The sequence below is a fragment of the Palaemon carinicauda genome, chromosome 19 (genome assembly GCF_036898095.1).
Source record: "Palaemon carinicauda isolate YSFRI2023 chromosome 19, ASM3689809v2, whole genome shotgun sequence".
In the NCBI taxonomy this organism is placed as follows: Eukaryota; Metazoa; Arthropoda; class Malacostraca; order Decapoda; family Palaemonidae; genus Palaemon; species Palaemon carinicauda.
In genome coordinates this window covers 6,627,992-6,647,646 of record NC_090743.1, presented here as the reverse complement: position 1 = coordinate 6,647,646, position 19,655 = coordinate 6,627,992, and the positions used below count along the sequence as shown (strand labels likewise).

General features: G+C 35.7%; 1 protein-coding gene across 1 annotated transcript; it reads left to right on the top strand.

Moving 5' to 3' along the window:
* The first annotated feature begins 4,953 nt into the window (after positions 1-4,953).
* On the top strand, positions 4,954-18,210 carry LOC137658129 (ionotropic receptor 93a-like). The gene is made up of 8 exons (XM_068392815.1): positions 4,954-5,003; positions 8,478-8,606; positions 10,125-10,311; positions 12,551-12,787; positions 13,478-13,743; positions 16,128-16,268; positions 17,215-17,401; positions 17,929-18,210. The coding sequence occupies exons 1-8, from the start codon at positions 4,954-4,956 to the stop codon at positions 18,169-18,171; spliced, it is 1,440 nt and encodes a 479-aa protein (XP_068248916.1). The 3' UTR covers positions 18,172-18,210.
* Positions 18,211-19,655: the final 1,445 nt, after the last annotated feature.

Here is a 19,655-nt window from a genome sequence, read left to right as displayed (position 1 = left end):
CACTCCTCCCGCCTTCCAACCCCCTCGCCCCTCCATCGTTGGTACTATGGCGGACTCTATGGAAGTTATTGCTGCGACTCCCCCATTGAAACTTTCATCATTTGTCAGCAGTGAGGCATTTGCTTGGTTTCAACGCGCAGAAGTCCAGTTTTACATAAAGGGCGTGACTTGCTCAACCACCAAAGCAGATTATGTTCTCGCGGCGATACCCAAGGACACCTTCCCGGAAATATCCGACTGGCTTTGTGAACAAGGTGACACCCCAATAGCATATGACGCCCTCAAAACATACCTTCTGCAGCAGTACTTTCCGTCGCCAGCCGCCCGTATACCAAAGCTTTTTCAGTTCTCGCAACAACCGTTGGGGGACCAAAGGGCTTCACTCGCCCTCAGGGAAATGACCAGTATCGCTCGCCTGCAACCTGCCGCAGACGGCTCTCCTCGTGAGGTGAACCTACTTCGTGCCCTCTGGATACGTCGTTTACCCGGACCTATACGCGCTGCCATACCCGATGTCGATAGTTTACCCATAAAGGACTTGATGACCAAAGCCGACGCCCTTATGGACAGCCACTTCAAGACCTCCATCAACACCTCCACCCCTGACGAAGAGGACGCCTATTCAACGTCAACCAAAGCTGACATGAATGCCATAGGACATACACGCCTACCCCGCGACATGCGAAGGCGGCGACAAAGCCACCCACCACCCACCACTCGCTCACTCCCCAACCAACGACATCTACAGCCACTTACTACCTCCCATCCGCCGCAGTTTTGCTACTGCCACTTCAGATTCAGGGCAACCGTGAAGAAATGTGCCAAGGATTGTCAGTGGCCAAAAAATGTGTAAGTAGGCCATCGCTCGTGGCGGTGGCCTCCCGTGTTTCTAATCTTTTCTTTTTATATGATGCAGGGACGGGCGTGCGATTTTTGGTAGACACGGGTGCTTGTCGTTCTCTTTTGCCAAGGCAACTCTTCAGGACATGACGTAGTCTGTCTACATCTGCTGACGTCCGCTTGGTAGCTGCCAACGGATCTGTGATACCCACCTACAGTTACGAGAACCTCACATTATCGTTCGGAAACAGTAAATTTAATTGGAAGTTTCTCATTGCTGACGTCACATTGTCAATCCTCGGTGCGGATTTCCTCTCTCATTTCCACCTTCTGGTCGATGTCCCCCACCGACGATTGGTCAACGCAGACTCGTACTTGTCGACACCTCTTCAACCCGCCCCCTCCAACATCGCTCTCCACATCAGCGCACCCACGGATGCCTACGCCCACCTCCTCACGTCGTACCCGGAAGTTTTCCGTCCAGAACTTCGCCAAACACCCACGGTTCCTGCCAAGCACGGTATATATCACCATATCAAGACAACGGGACCCCCAGTCTTTGCAAAATTCAGACACCTGGCACCGGAACGATTGGCAGCCGCCAAACAGACGTTCGCCGAAATGGAGGAAATGGGCCTTTGCCAAGAGGCCTCCAGCCCATGGTCGTCATACTTACACATCGTTCTGAAGAAAGACAGCTCCCTCCGTCCATGCAGGGATTACAGGCGCCTGAACATGCAAGCAGAACCGGATCACTACCCCCTCCCAAACATTGCCGACATGACCTCCTACCTGCACAAAGCGAAGGTTTTCTCTACGCTCGACCTCCTGAAAGGGTATTATCAGGTGCCTATGAACCCAGAAGACATCCCCAAGACCGCCATCACCACTCCGTTTGGTACATACAACTTCAATTACTCCTGTTTTGGTCTTCGTAATGCTGGGGCCACGTTTCAACATCTCATGAATAGCATCTTAGGGGAGCTCCCCTTCTGTGTATGTTATGTGGACGATATACTTGTGTTCTCCTCCTCAAAAGAGGAAAACCTCCATCACCTGCGCATCGCGCTCGACCGCCAGCAACAAAACGGCCTTGTAGTCCGGTACGACAAGTGTACCTTTGGTGCCAACGAAGTGTCGTTCTTAGGGCACCGCATCACTCCTGAAGGAGTCCATCCCCTCCCTGAGAAGGTAGCAGCCGTTCAGAACTTCCCCGCGCCCTCGACCATCAAAGCTCTGCAGGAATTCTTGGACATGATCAACTATTATCACCGTTTGCTGCCAGCCATTGCCGCCACTCTTGCTCCCCTCTACGCCTCCCTCAAGGGCAAGCCAAAGGACCTGAAGTGGGGTCCCCTTCAAGAAACGGCCTTCTGCAATGCAAAGAAGGCCCTATCAACTGCTGCGGCTCTCACTTTTCCTATCCCATATGGCCCTCTCCTTCTCTCCACCGATGCCAGCAACGTCGCTATTGGTGCAGTACTCGAGCAGGTGGTCAACGGCTCACCCCGCTCATTGGCCTTCTTCAGCAGAAAACTGTCCAAGGCATAATCGGGTTATTCTACCTTTGATCGCGAATTGCTGGCGGTGCACTTGGCTGTCCGTCACTTTCGCCATTTCTTAGAAGGTACGCCCTTCGTCATTCACACAGACCACATGCCTCTGGTGCACGCCTTCACACGACAGTCTGACGCCTAGTCCGCCCGGCAACGCCGACATCACTCCGCCATGGCTGGATACAATTGCCCCCTTCAATACATCCCTGGGAAAATGAATCCCGTTGCTGATGCCCTGTCAAGAAACACGTTGGCTGCCGTTCAACTGGGATTGAATTACAACGCCCTGGCTGAAGCCCAACGACAGGATCCAGAGTATCAAGCATGTAGGACATCCTGCACGTCCCTCCATTAGGAAGACTTCCCCCTCGAAGACTCCAACACCACCCTCCTCTGTGACGTCAGCACTGGTAGACCGCATCCTTGGATTCCTGCTCCCATGCACCGGCAGGTGTTTGATTTCATTCACAGCCTTTCACATCCCTCGTGCCGTTCTACTGCACAGCTGCTGAAGACGAAGTTCATTTGGCACGGCATTTCTAAGGATTCTAAGGATTGGGTCCGCGACTGTACTTCTTGCCAAACTTCCAAAGTACATCGACACACAGATTCAGGAGTGGGCACCTTTCCTCAACCTCAGCGTCGTTTCGCACACATTCACGTCGACGTTGTAGGCCCCCTACCTACATCACAAGGACATCGTTACCTGTTTACCGTCATCGACCGCTCCACTCATTGGCCTGAAGCCATTCCCATGGAAACTGCATCGTCCGCCTCATGTACATCTGCCTTACTCTCAGGATGGATTGCAAGATTTGGTATCCCTGAGCATATTACTTCTGACAGGGGTACCACTTTCACCTTTCAATTGTGGACATCATTAGCGAATCTCCTGGGCATCACCCTATATCAGACAACGGCTTACAATCCCGTTGCCAATGGAATGGTTGAACGTTTTCATCGCACCCTCAAAGCAGCTTTGATGTCCCGCCGCAAGGATTCCAACTGGTTTACTCAGCTTCCCTGGGTCATCCTGGGACTAAGGACCACTCCTAAAGACGCCCTCGACGTCTCGGCAGCTTAAATGGTGTATGGCGACCCGTTGGTCGTCCCTGCCGAATTTTTTCCTTCTACAACCTCCTCTGACGATCTCCAGCGATTACGTCACGTCGTGGGAAAATTTACTCCATGCTGCCAGACTTAAAGCCCCCAGCGAAGCATCACATACCAACAGACTTGCACTCTGCAATGCACGTCTTCCTGCGCAACGACAATAGCAAGCCACCGCTAACGCTCCCTTACACAGGCCCTTTGCTTGTGATCCGACGCAGTCCGAAAGCATTCCTATTAAACATTCGTGGCAAAGAAGACTGAGTCTCCATTGATCGTCTAAAACCTGCTTATCTCCTGCCAGATGACCTGCCTACAGTTCGCCTCTCTAGATCTGGACGCCCTATTTAACATGTACAGTAAGTCATTTTTAGGGGGGGAGTCATGTACCAACCATGTGTCACACGATCGTACATAGTTCATTTTGTGTATATATTATGCTTGTATCTTCGCTCTTCCCTCGCACTACAAAGAACCAGAATAAACATGTCTGTTATTCTCATCTGTAACAGTGTCTGTTTTTTAACATGAAATTTCTTGTTGCTTTGAGCTTTTGTATATAAAGGAGAGTGTTCTATAATAAACTCACTCAGTTGCTTTTATACTGTCTTTGAGTCACAACCTTCTCTCGGCCCGGCCCGTCACACCTAGAAGAACTGCTTACCATAGCTACAGAGTCTCTTCTACCCTTACCAATTCTAGCATTCACCATTGACAATATATTCTACTTTAATAACTGCAATTTATAGATATTGATCAGTTCTTATCTACATTAGTAGGTAGTAGGTTGGCCAGGGCACCAGCCACCCGTTGAGATACTACTGCTAAAGAGTTACGGGGTCCTTTGACTGGTTAGACAGTACTACATTGGATCCTTCTCTCTGGTTACAGTTCTTTCCCACTGCTTACACAGACACCAAATAGTCTGGCCTATTCTTTACAGATTCTCCTCTGTCCTCATACACCTGACAACACTGAGATTACCTAACAATTCTTCACCCAAGGGGTTAACTACAGCACTGTAATTGTTCCGTGGCTACTTTCCTTCTCAGACACACTATTCTATCTAATTTCTCTTCCTCTTGTTTTGTTAAACTATTTGTAGTTTATATTTTCCCTGTTGGGGCCCCTGGGCTTATAGAATCTTGCTTTTCCAACTAAGGTTGTAGCTTAGCAAATAATAATAATAATATTAATAATAATAATAATAATAATCATAATAATAATTAGTATTTATATATCAATTATTTCTTTTGATCAGATTCGACGCTGGCTATCATGGAACACCTTCGTTGTGGTGGTGAGCAGAAATGTGAATTTCCTGAAGTTTTTCGCCCGTTTGTCGCTTGACGGTCGTTTACTGGTGTGGAAGTCCAAGGTTTTGGTGATCACACATTTGGCAGAGGCGGACATTAAGGATATGTTAACAAATTACTGGAGTTACTCTATGATGAATTCTCTCTTCGTTAATCTTGAAAGAGATGCAGATGGAACTAGGTAAATATGGTATACTTTACGTTTGATAGAACATTGAAGCAAAATTATAAAGTAGTTGGTTGGCCAGGGCCTCAGCAGTCCGTTGTGATACTACCGCTAGAGAGTTATGGGGTCCTTTGACTGTCCAGACAGTACTACATTGGATTCTTCTCTCTAGTAACGGTTCGTTCCCTTTGCCTACAAATACACCGAATAGTCTGGCCTATCCTTTACAGATTCTCCTCTGTCCTCCTATACCTGACAACCCCGAGATTACCAAACATTTCTTTTTTCAAGGGGTTAACGACTGCACTGTAATTGTTCAGTGGCTACTTTCCTCTTGGTAAGGGTAGAAAAGACTCTTTAGCTATGGTAAACAGTTCTTCTAGGAAAAGGACCCTCCCAAATCAAACCATTGCTCTCTAGCCTCGGGTAGTGCCATAGCTTCTGTACTATGGTCTTCCACTGTCTTGGGTTGAAGTTCTCTAGCTTGAGGGTGCACTCGGGCACACTGTTCTATCTAATTTCTCTTCTTCTTGTTTTGTTAAAGTATTTATAGTTTAACCAGGAAATACAGTATTTATTTTAATGTTGTTACTCTTCTTAAGATATTTTATCTTTCCTTCTTTCCTTTCCTCACTGGGCTATTTTCCTGTTGGGGCCCCTGGGCCTATAGCATCCTGCTTTTCCAACTAGGGTTGTAGCTTAGTAATTAATAATAATGATAATAACTACATTATAAGTATGTGACCTTTTTAATACGCATTACTCTAAACAGACACTTCTTTGATTGCATACGCTAATTACTTAACTTGGTCACTAATTAAACCATCCTCCTAACAATATTATAATGTCAAAATAGTCTCGTGAAATATTCGAAGATATACATAATACACAAAAAAATTAAACCTTGCATCATTTTTACAAGAAATCACATTTTCATTATCTTCTATAGAGAAAGCTCACAGATCTTATCTATACTTATGAATCGTCTTAAAATATGAAAAGACCATTAATCTAAAGATTAGTTATAGCAGACACTTATGCACATATTTAATAGCTATCAATCATCGGCACTCCTTATATTTCTGCTTTCTTTTCAATAGATAACTAAGTTTCCTAACTCTTCTAGATAACTTAAAAATATTGAGTTTTGTTGAGGGATGTTTGTTTACTGATATCAAAATGCAAATTGACCTATTATCCTACAACGTGTTTACTTCATTTCGAGATTAAGACTTATCTTTAGAGTATAAAATGATCTTTATATCAAAATCTATGCAAAAAGGCTAAAAACCAACTTATCTCATCAGAACACTATATATATATATATATATATATATATATATATATATATATATATATATATATATATATATATATATATTATATATATATATATATATATTTGTATACATATATATATATATATATATATATATATATATATATGTATACATATATATATATATATACAGTATATATATATATATATATAATATATATATATATATATATATATACTTATACATAATGTATGTGTATGTATGTATGTATATATATGTATATATATATATATATATATATATATATATATATATATATATATTCACAAGAATAATTTTTTTTCCTCATACTTTCAGTCACAACTATCTACTTATATCATTAGAATTATATTTCATAGAGCAAGTACAGATAAATCAATATTAGGATCATTAATCACGTCACTTTCCGCTTCTTAATATCATTTTATTCTTTTCTAATGTATTCGGAAACATGGTGAAACACATAACGGATTAAATACTTGCACAGTCATGGAATTCATAGGCTATTGTAGTATTTTTTATAACAGCAACACACATTAAAATCCTGCTGTTGATTGTCAAAAGTTTAATTATTGGCCATAATTTTGTAAGATTGTACCTCAGTTTCTGTCATTTATGGTCGTGTTTACAATGCATTAAGCAATTGCACTAAAACAACTAAAAATCACAGAAACTGAGGCACAATCTTACAAACTTATGATCAATATTTAACTTTTTTCCTTCGGAGCTCATTAAACATTTATGCAAATCTCTTCAGTTATAGACATATATGGCTTTTCATATCATCATATGGATGAATGAAATACACTTCTTCTGAAGGTGTATTACAGGAAAACTTTAATAGTATCCGACTTACATCGCGGCCTCAAATATTAATATTTACGTTCTTTCTTTCAGCTCATACACTGTATCAAACATAAACTGCTTATCTTTATCACAACGCTGGAGCTAAGAAATTTCACATTACGTGCTCTGAGAGTTGATCTGGTCTTAGAACTCTTATTGTTTAACTTTCTGTATACTGTTTTAGCTATTTAGTTGAGGTCATTCTCTAAGCCAATAAATTAAACTCTCTCTCTCTCTCTCTCTCTCTCTCTCTCTCTCTCTCTCGACCATAAAAAACAACTCTCCGTGAGCAGTGTTGCCAGTTTGGCCTTTTTCAGGTCAAAAAACTCAAGTTTGGCCTTTTTAAAAAAAATTGGTTGGCCTTTAGTAATATGAAAAAAGTGGGCCTTAAATACTATATTTTTGGCCTTTTCCTACTAATGGGTTGGCCTTTTAAAGCCCCGGTTGATTAGAAGTTGGCCTTTTCTCATTTAGAAAACCTGGCAACTCTGCTTCACGGTCCCAACTTTCCAAGACTCCGACACAAAAATTAGATCTAATTAAAGATGCTTATAGTAAACAAAAATTAGATCTAATTAAAGATGCTTATAGTAAACAAAAATTAGATCTAATTAAAGCTGCTTATAGTTAACAAAAATTAGATCTAATTAAAGATGCTTATAGTTAACAAAAATTAGATCTAATTAAAGATGCTTATAGTAAACAAAAATTAGATCTAATTAAAGATGCTTATAGTAAACAAAAATTAGATCTAATTAAAGATGCTTATAGTAAACAAAAATTAGATCTAATTAAAGATGCTTATAGTAAACAAAAATTAGATCTAATTAAAGATGCTTATAGTTAACAAAAATTAGATCTAATTAAAGATGCTTATAGTAAACAAAAATTAGATCTAATCAAAGATGCTTATAGTAAACAAAAATTAGATCTAATTAAAGATGCTTATAGTTAACAAAAATTAATCTAATTAAAGACGCTTATAGTAAACAAAAATTAGATCTAATTAAAGATGCTTATAGTTAACAAAAATTAGATCTAATTAAAGATGCTTATAGTAAACAAAAATTAGATCTAATTAAAGATGTTTATAGTAAACAAAAATTAGATCTAATTAAAGCTGCTTATAGTTAACAAAAATTAGATCTAATTAAAGATGCTTATAGTAAACAAAAATTAGATCTAATTAAAGATGCTTATAGTAAACAAAAATTAGATCTAATTAAAGCTGCTTATAGTTAACAAAAATTAGATCTAATTAAAGATGCTTACTTACAGTAAGATTATATATATGTATTTCTGTCTAATTTCCTTCTTTCCAAAGATGGAGAATCTACACAGGCCTGCCCTATTCCCCTCAAGGCCAGGACGTTATTAGCCATGCTACGTGGACTCCAAAACGTGGTCTTTCTCTCAAAAAGAAAGGCTTACTGTTTCCAGAAAAATACGATAAGTATGTTGACATACAAAATATTACTAGTGCTAAAAATTAATTCCAAAGGAATCATTTCTTTTGGATCTAAATTGATATGTAGTTTCCTTCATTAGTATAATTGTAGTGCTTTTCTTATTGAGGTAAAGTCATAGCATGATACCTTAATAAGCTAGGAACACTTGAAAATGGCAAATACTTATAATTATAACTGTAACCGCAAATATATAACTGCAGTCTTTTCTTTAAATAATATATATATATATATATATATATATATATATATATATATATATATATATATGCCTTTGTAAGCTGATATATATATATATATACATATATATATATATATATATATATATATATATATATATGTATATATATACATATAAATATATATATATGCACATATATAAATATATATATATATATATATATATATATATATATATATATGTATATATGCTTTTGTAACCTGATATTGATATAACGTCTTGATAGAGTATGAGGATTTGAAAGTGGATATTCTTTTGAATATTTAGGTGAAATTCAACTGATATAATGAGTATTGCAAACACCCTCCCGATTTGTACAGTCGGCTTCATTAATGCCGGTACACTGACGTCTTCTTAGCTTCCTATAAAATGTACCGGCATTAATGAAGCCAACTGTACAACCTTAGTTACTCCTACATTTCTAAGAAGCATACTATTACATGGCAATGTCCATATAACCAGGGTTGTTTGTCATTTCATCAGTTAATTTAATACAATCTAAAGAGAGTTTCTGGTGATTTGAAATTGTACAGTTGCCTTCAATAATTCCGGTACACTTCACGGGAAGCTAAGTAGCCGTCTGGCAGCTGTACAGTTGGCTTTAAGAATTCCTGTACACAATACTACAGACTACCTATGGGGATGTGTATCGCAATTCTTGGAGGTAACTGTACATTGTAGCAGGTAACACTGTTCAGCAAAAGAGAAAATGTTGGTAACGCTGCCTGTAAAATACAGTCGCTAACTTGTAAACGCGTGATCAAAGGCCTTTTTTTAATTAATGTCTATTAATTCTATTAAGCAAATAACAACATTTTTATACAATACTTCGTAAAATCAATAAAAACGTTTTGACTTACGTGTTTATAAAAAAGCCACTTTGTTTTAAAGGCAGCGGTGCCAACCGCTTTCATCTGCTAAACAAAGCGTTACCTGCTACAGTATGCAGCAGCTGTCAGACGAGACAGGGTTGCCAGGTTTCCTAAACGGGAAAAGGACAACTTCTAAACAACAGACGCTTTAGAAGGCCAAACCATTATTAGAAAAATGGCCAAAAATACAGTATTTAAGGACTACTTTTTTCATGATGTTCCTAAAGGCCAACCAATTTCAAAAAGGCCAAATTTGAGATTTTTTGGCCTGAAAAAAGGCCAACCTGACAAACCTGTCACGTCTTTTTGGCTTCCCGTGAAATGTACCGAAATTAAGGATGCCAACTTTACTATCCTGAACTAAAACAACACCTTGCCCCTCCTCTCTTCAGCTATCATGGATCGACAATTAACATCACGGCTCTTCCCTTCCCTCCCCACTGGATCGTGGAGGAGAAGCAGGATCAGGATGGAACCATCACGGAGACTTACAAGGGAACAGACGCCTACCTCCTTCAGGCAATCGCTAACGTTTTGAACTTTACTTATCAGAACGTTGTGGTTAACACTTGGCTCGAGGTAAGGCCTTTTAAAGGTTACAAATAAACTTCCTTTCTCTCCACCTTGGGAGAGAAAATAGATAATTATAGAGATTTATATGAATTCGTTCAAGTTTTTTAATGAGCTGTAAATGAGGGTCATCATTTAAACTTATTATAATTTTGCTCTTTCAATAAGCTGTAAATGAGGTTCATCATTTTAACTTATTATAATTTTGCTCTTTCAATAAGCTGTAAATGAGGTTCATCATTTTAACTTATTATTATTCTGCTTTTTCAATAAGCTGTAAATGAGGGTCATCATTTTAACTTATTATTCTATGATATTACTTGAAGAGAAGGAAAGCCGACAGGTAGGACTGAAGTTAGGAAATCAGTTTTAAGCTAAAATTGACCGTTTATTTATTACTTAATATAGTGATTGCGTGAATATAACCTATTTTTCATTCAGATGTAGAATTCAGACAATTGAAATTCTAATAACTTGGAATATATTAAATCTAAAATAACAGCAAAGACTTCTCCTCCTTCCTCTATCTTTCTTCGTATCCATATCGGGTTACTGATTTCATCCAATCATATTTAGTAAGCTTCATTTGAGTTGATGTAGGTAATTTCAATTAAAACATTTTTATAGTCTCATAAAGGTAACACGAAATCTAGATCATTGTTATATTAAACGTTTTGCTTATTGCTCATTTATATACATACTGAAATACAAAATATTCAAGTACATAAACAATGGACAAGTATTACGATTTTTTTTATAAGTATTGAAATTTATTCTACTTTAACACTTTGTCATAGATCAAAACATAGAATAATTTAATAATTCCAATCTATTCTACCCAGCTAAATATATATCTTTTATCATAATTATCAAGGCCAGAGATTACCTTTTTGAAGAATGATTGCGAATTCAGATAAGCATCTCAACATAACAAAATTCTTTCATGTAGACCCAAAGATTTTCGACCACATAAAATTCTGAGCTTTTCGTTATTCCTATATGTTCCTGATTTTTAAAAAACAAATTATCTCAATCTAAGCAATTAACTTTCTTTTGGCCATTAAAAAAAAATAATATCAAAATTCTTTCATGTAGTCCCCAAGATTTTCGATCTCATAAAATTCTGAAATTTTATTCATAGTGATAAGCTCTTGATTTTTAAAAACCAAATTACCTCAATCTAAGCAATTAACTTTCTTTTGGCCATTAAAAAAAAAATAGTATCAAAATTCTTTCATGTAGACCCAAAGATTTTCGACCCCATAAAATTCTGAGATTTTAGTTATTGCGATATGTTCTTGATTTTTAAAAACCAAATTACCTCAATTTAAGCAATTAACTTTCTTTTAACCATTTAAAAAACTAATAAATCAATCAATATGTTTTCTCATACGTATACTGAACCAAGAATTGAATTTCCACCAGTGTTTAAAAGCCTTTTTCACTTCCCAGCAACATTCGAATTTGATAAATTTGAACGTCATCGTACAAGGAACAACATTTACACGCACAAACAGAATATACAGTAGCTTGGCTAGTAGTAATAATAATAATAATAATAATAATAATAATAATAATAATAATAATATCCCCTATATAATCAAAGAGCAAGTGTCTGGATATATATATATATATATATATATATATATATATATATATATATATATATATATATATATATATATATATATATATATTATATATATATATATATATATATATATATATATATATAATTCGGGTGACGCTGAGTGGCATTACCAGACGTATAGCTACTCGGTCTCTCCCCATCCCTCGGGTAGGGGAAGAGGTAATAGCAATACCCGGTGAACGGGGAGGGGGGGGGAGTGTTAAACCTGTATGTGTGTACATACCCTTTTAAATATTTAGCCTTCGATTTTGACGGATCACTTACACTATAGTCAATTCTTTTTAGAGAGGCCGATTTGCACCGACTCACAGAGGTGCCCTTTTAGCTCGGAAAAGTTTCCTGATCGCTGATTGGTTGGACGAGATCATTCTAACCAATCAGATAGCAGGAAACTTTTCCGAGCTTTATGGGCACCGTTGCGAGTCGGTGCAATGCGCCTCATTAAAAAAATGAGTATAGTAATAATAATAACAATAACACTAGGGGGTGAAAAGGGTTGAAGCCGTGTGTGTACATATCCTTCTAAATAATTAGCTGTTAATTTTGACGGATTACATACACTAGTAATAATAATAGCAATAATATTTCTTTTTCCAGTGTGAAGAGAGGGTATCTGAAAGGGTAGCATTCCTGTCTCCAGTGTACTACGTCATCCTCCCCAACCGAATGGAACTCCATGATTACACCTTCACTTACGAATTTATGTCCCCAGCAATATGCGCTCTGAAGCCTACTGTTAAGCCACAGTGGGAGGCTCTCTATTACCCCTTAGCCAATGAGGTTTGGGGTTACACCCTGATCGTTATCATCCTGGTTCCAATTATTCTTATGATGGTGAGTAATGTTTAACAATGATTCACAAAGCTATTCAATCCTGTGTATATAAAGACTTGCATAATTTCCGAGTTTATGTCATTTCTATATGCCTACCTTATATAATAAAGAGCCTGTGTCTGGAGATATATATATATATATATATATATATATATATATATATATATATATATATATATATATATATATATATATACTGTGTGTGTACATATATATACATATATATATATACACACATATATATGCACACATATATATATACATACATAAATAATATATATAAACATACATACATAATATATATAAACATCTACATAATATATATATATATATATATATATATATATATATATATATATATATATATATATATATATATATCTTTTCTGTCATGCTGAGCAGCATTGCTACCGTTTGACTACAGGGTCTCTCCCTGTCCCTCGGGTGGGAGAGAGAGAGAGGGAATAGTCATACCCTGATGATAGAGAGTTACCCCAAGAGGTAATTAGGAAAAGGGTTGGGTGAGAAGGGTGTGTGTGTGTACCTATATCTTTATATATACTGTCTCCCTTTAAAAACTAGTAAATATAGCAGTACATTTATTTACATTTATCTATAAAGTGAAATTGAACAGAAGATAGCTAAGAAACTAACAATTTCTCTGAAGCACTACTATTCCCTCCTTTTCAGGGCAACCGTGTAGGATATACCTACAATTTCCAAACGAAGATCCTAAGTGGTGTGATATCAGAAGTCCTAATAGGAACTCTGCTCTCACAGCCACTGACAAGGAGGCTGCCAGACCACGGCTCTGTACGCGTCCTTCTCCTCGCCTGGCTCATCTTCGCCTTCATCCTTGGAGCAGCTTATAGAGGCAACCTCATTGCTTCGCTCACTCTCTCTAAGTCTCCGGAGAGGCCAGAGACGATTGATGGGATCAACAAGGCATTTGATACGTAAGACGAGTGGGATTCTTATGGCAGTTAATTTTAGTTGTCTGGTTTACAGGGATTTCTGGGATCTGGGTTTTGTACTTTATCACATCATAATATGCTATACATTATATAAAATCATTGCATTACACACACACACACATTATATATATATATATATATATATATATATATATATATATACATATATATATATATATGTGTATATATATGTATATATACATACATATATATGTATATATATATATATATATATATATATAAATATATATACATATATTTGTATGTATGTATGTATATATATATATATATATATATATATATATATATATATATATATATATATATATGCATACGTATATGTACACATATACATATATATATATATATATATATATATATATATAGATATATAGATAGATAGATAGATACATACATGTATGTATATATACATATATGTATGTATGTGTGTATGTATATATATACATATATGTATGTATGTGTGTATGTATATATATATATATATATATATATATATATATATATATATATATATGTATGTGTGTGTATCAATAAAGAAATTAATCAATTCCATTAAAACAATAGCTGCAAATAGAATAGATTTTAACAAAAATGAAGCTTAGTCTAAAAACAGAGTTGCAAAAAATGAAAGATAAGATGACTCCAAAGAAGTTTTAAATGTTAAATCAATCAAGAGCTTGCGATATGAAAATAATTTTTTTAACTGGACATCTAAAGTGTACCGGAAGTCTGGAAGATGCCTAAAGAGATATAATTTCGAAAGATGTGGTACAGTTGTCCTCGCTAATTCCAATACATTTCAAAAAAAAAAAAAAAAAAAAATAAATTGCCGAGCTTGTAAAAACGTGATCAAACTTTTTTTTTATTATTAATTTTTAGTTCTCTTGCTTGAGGGTACACTTGGGCACACTATTCTATCTTATTTCTCTTCCTCTTGTTTTATTAAGTTTTTATAGTTTATATAGGAAATATTTATTTTAATATCGCTACTGTTCTTAAAATATTTTATTTTTTCTTGTTTCCTTTCCTCATTGGGCTATTTTCCCTGTTGGAGCCCCTGGGCTTATAGCATCCTGCTTTTCCAACTAGGGTTGTAGCTTAGCAAGTAATAATAATAATAATAATAATAATAATAACAATAATAATAATAATAATAATAATAATAATAATAATAATAATAATAATAACGAAGTCTTGTTAAGATAGTGACAATTTTTCTATACATCCAGCGTAAAATTATTTTGTAAAAACTGATCACGATTTTAAAGGTTCAGCGACTAAGTTTTACAGGAAGCATTGCCAATAGCTTATCTTTTGCTATACAGCGTTACACACTTCGTGTACAGCTGTCAGACTTCTTAGCTTTCAGAAGTGTACCGGATTTAATGAAGCTAACTTTGCCTCAGATACGCCGTTATTATTATTATCATTATTATTATTATCATTATTATTATTATCATTATTATTACTTCTTAAGCTACAACCCTTGTTAGAAAAGCAGGATGCTATAAGCCCAAGGGGCTCAGACAGGGAAAATAGCTCAGTGAGGAAAGGAAACAAGGAAAATTAAATATCTTAAGAACAGTAACAATATTAAAATAAATATTTCCTAAACTATAAAAACTTGAACGAAACAAGAGGAAGAGAAATAAGGTAGAAAAGTGTACCTGAGTGTACCCTCGACCTTTCATGATTTTGCAAGTCTTTGCTTCCACCAAATGGTTACTTCCACACGGCAGAAAATCTATCTCTGTCTCCCTTCAGTACTCAATGTTGTATAATCCTGTGTTGTTTATTGCCATATGAAATGTTTTTAAAAATATTTTACTTTAATTGTTCATTACTTCTTAAATTGTTCATTTCCTTATTTCCTTTCCTCACTGAGCTATTTTTCCCTGTTGGAGCCCTTGGGCTTATAGCATCTTGCTTTTCCAACTAGGGTTGTAGCTTGGCTAATAATAATAATAATAATAATAATAATAATAATAATAATAATAATAATAATAATAATAATAATGTTCTTAAAATATCTTATGTTTCCTTGTTTCCTTTCCTCGCTGGGCTATTTTCCCTGTTGGGGGCCCCTGGGCTTATAGCATCTTGCTTTTCCAGCTAGGGTTGTAGCTTGGCTAATAATAATAATAATAATAATAATAATAATAATAAAAATAATATTCTTAAAATATTTTATTTTTCCTCGTTTCCTTTCCTCACTGGGCTATTTTCCCTGTTGGGGGCCCCTGGGCTTATAGTATCTTGCTTTTCCAACTAGGGTTGTAGCTTGGCTAATAATAATAATAATAATAATAATAGAGATGACATTCTGCACAGATATTCTATTGCAGAGTACTCATGCCACCACACGGGAATGAGTTCAAAAAATTCTTCGAGATGCCTGGTTCAGCACAGACCTTTCAGGAACTTGCCCGCCGAATGGTTATAGGTACGAAACCCTTGCCGGGGCTTCAGGAAGCTTTAACGGGAAAGTAAGTGGCATTAATTATCCATTGAAAGTCTGCCTTTTTTTTCATTGCATTGTGGAGTGACGTTCAATAGGCTTGTCTTTTTGGCGGCTATTACTGTGAGTTACAAGTAAAATGTTTAATTCAGTTTAGTGATGAATATGATCTCAGTTATGAGTGTTGATATTTATGCTAAGTAGCTCTCCTAAAGTTTAAAATAGCAATTACTTTATCCATAAATCTAAATCAATGCGTTAAACACTAGTAAGTACTAGCAAGTCATTTACTCTTTGATTATATATGATCTCGGTTATTAGTGTTTTTATATATGCTAATTAGCTCTTCTAAAGATATAAAAAGGCAATTAATTTATCCATGAACCTAAATCAATGCGTTAAACATGTACCAGTAAGTCATATACTCTTTAATCTTATTGATCCAAATTTGGGGACAATAAAAAATCTCCCTTTCGTCCCAATATGTATGAGATAGCGAATTTTATATTACGTTTGCATGGTTATAAAAATGTACTTATCCATGTATTACTTGCAAACACATATGCAAAACCACAACCACGCACATAAACATTACACGTACACACAAACACACACGCATATATATATATATATATATATATATATACAGTATATATATATATATACATTTATATATATACACATATATGTATATGATAAATATATGTATATATATAAAGATATATATATTATATATATATACATACATACATACATACATACATATATGTATATATATATATATATATATATATATATATATATATATATATATATATATATAAATGTCTGTGTCTGTGTGTATGCTTAACAGCTCCAACACACTGATCAGATACATAGTTTCCACAGTTCAGTCATGCTGATTGCGCATATATGAGTCTCTTTCACCTTTTCCATCTTTTCCGTAATTCTAACCCTGTTAAACATTACTGTAGGGTAGCTTACATGGACGGCAGACGTTTCGCTGCCCATCACATTGCCCTATACTTTACAAACGCCGACGGGAGCACGAAGTTATACATGGCCCGCGAGGATGTGCTGGCGGGCATGTCAGCTTGGGCAATACCTCACGACGCTCCGTTTCAGCCACAGATTGATTTCCTTATGATGGCTGCCATTGAGGTAATAGCTCAATTTGTAATGGTGCTGTTTCATTTTTATTAGAACGTTATATATTTACTTATCAGGTGAAAGTTTTCGTTTATTTATACGTGTATCTATTTCTAAAGGCGAGGGTTAAATGTATTTTGACAGTAATATTTATCATTATTATTATTATTATTATTATTATTATTATATATATATATATATATATATATATATATATATATATATATATATATATATTTATATAGTCATAAACATATACATAAGCTTTGCGTATATGTAGCCTATATATACTAGTAAGCCTATATCTTTGTATGTATATATGTGAATATATAACTAATATATATATACACAGTATAAATACAATATATATATATATATATATATATATATATATATATATATATATATAATATATATATATATATATATATATATATATATATATATATATATATATAAACACGTGTGTGTATGTTTGGATGTTCACGCGTATTTATTTATGCGTATTTATAAACAAATAACTCTTTCCTCTCCTACAGGGAGGACTCTACGAGAAATGGAACGACGACATCCTTGCCGAGGCAAGGATAGAGAGCCAACGTCGTCAAAAGAAAGTTCAAGAACAAGAACAGAATGAAATCGAAGAAGGGAACACGGGCGACAGTAAAGTCAAACCCTTTACGCTTGTACACATGCAAGGGCCCTTCATGCTTTTTATCATCGGGCTTATGGCTTCTGCCTTGGCCTTCGTTGGAGAGACCTTGGTCGATAAAATGATGTGATGGATTGGTGATTCTGGAAGAAATAATATGCTAAGTGATTTCTTTAATATTTTATGCCCCATTTATTTAAATCTATTTTCTTGAACGATACTAAATTAATTGAAAATTGGCCTTTGTTGGAGAGACCTTAGTCGATAAAATGATGTGATGGATTGGTGATTCTGGAAGAAATAATATACGAAGAAGGGGTTTCTTTAACCTATCATGTCATATTTATAAATATCTATTTTCTTGAACGATACTACACTTAAAAAAAAACACCGTAATTTTAATCGGAAATTCTCCGTAAAAAATATAGTGTTCTGAGCCGTATTTCAGTAAAATACAGGCGACCGTAATTTTACCCTACTTTGCTGTTATCTTTTGCGGGTTGGTGACCGTAATATCCCTCCTTTACGTCAATATATCCGTTTTTAAAATGGTAAATGCCTGGCAACATTTATTCCAGGATTTTTACCGTTTTTTTACGGCAAATTTTTAAGGGTGTAGATTAATTGAACATTGGCCTTTGTCGGAGAGACTTTCGTCGACAAAATGAAATGGTGGTTTGGTGATTCTGGAAGAAATAATATACGAAGAAATGGTTTCTTTAACCTTTTATGCAACATTTATATAAATCTATTTTCTTGAACGATACTAAATTGAAAAACTAATTATATTATCAAATAACAAAGTTCTACCTTGATGCGATGTAGGATTATAAACTGCTCAACTGTGTTTCAAACTTCAGCGATTTGAATAACTTGGATTTTGTTTCAGCTGCTGATACCGCGTCAATAAACAATGACATAATGAGCTTGCTGCTTATAAAGTTCTCAATACAATATTCAACTCCAATTTAGAAGGTTAACATATTGACTTTATGGCTTTATCATCATTTGCTTTCATAGCATGGAATATGTTCAACTAGATTAATTTGTTTTTCATTGCTAACATCTCATTGACCACGGGAGAGCTTCAACATTATTGCTTTTCACATTTGTCAAGTCAGCTTGGACATCAAGTTCTGCATGTTACCCTGTAGGTATGTTGACTAAGAGTGTCACTTCTACTCAAAGAGATTTGTCTGCATGGCTGCTGTAATCAAGAATCGTCTTTTTTCCTACACATTCCAATCTCACCAGCTTAATGGTAGGAGCTACAAGAGTGCAGATTGAGAAGGGAAATTAGTTAAGATGATACCATTGTAGAGATGGACTCAAAAACCAGTAACTTGATCAGCAAAATATTTAAATCCCTAATATGTTGTGGTTGTGATGGCCTACGTCCTTGCCTGGTGACTGTCAGACTGGGGTTCGAGTCCCGCTCAAACTCGATAGTTCCTTTGGTCGCTGCAACCTCCCCATCCTTGTGAGCTAAGGATGGGGGCTTTGGAGAGCCTATAGGTCTACCTTCCGAGTCATCAAAAGCCATTGCCTGGCCCTCCTTGGTCCTAGGTTGGGTGGAGAGGAGGCTTGGGCACTGATCATATGTAGTATATATGG

Bases quoted from the DNA above. Each gene is read 5' to 3' on its own strand.
- LOC137658129 (XM_068392815.1), top strand. From the start codon at position 4,954: ATGATGAATTCTCTCTTCGTTAATCTTGAAAGAGATGCAGATGGAACT. The intron at 5,004-8,477 runs GTAAATATGGTA...TTCTTTCCAAAG, and splicing joins AGAGATGCAGATGGAACTAG to ATGGAGAATCTACACAGGCC. The intron at 17,402-17,928 runs GTAATAGCTCAA...CCTCTCCTACAG, and splicing joins TTATGATGGCTGCCATTGAG to GGAGGACTCTACGAGAAATG.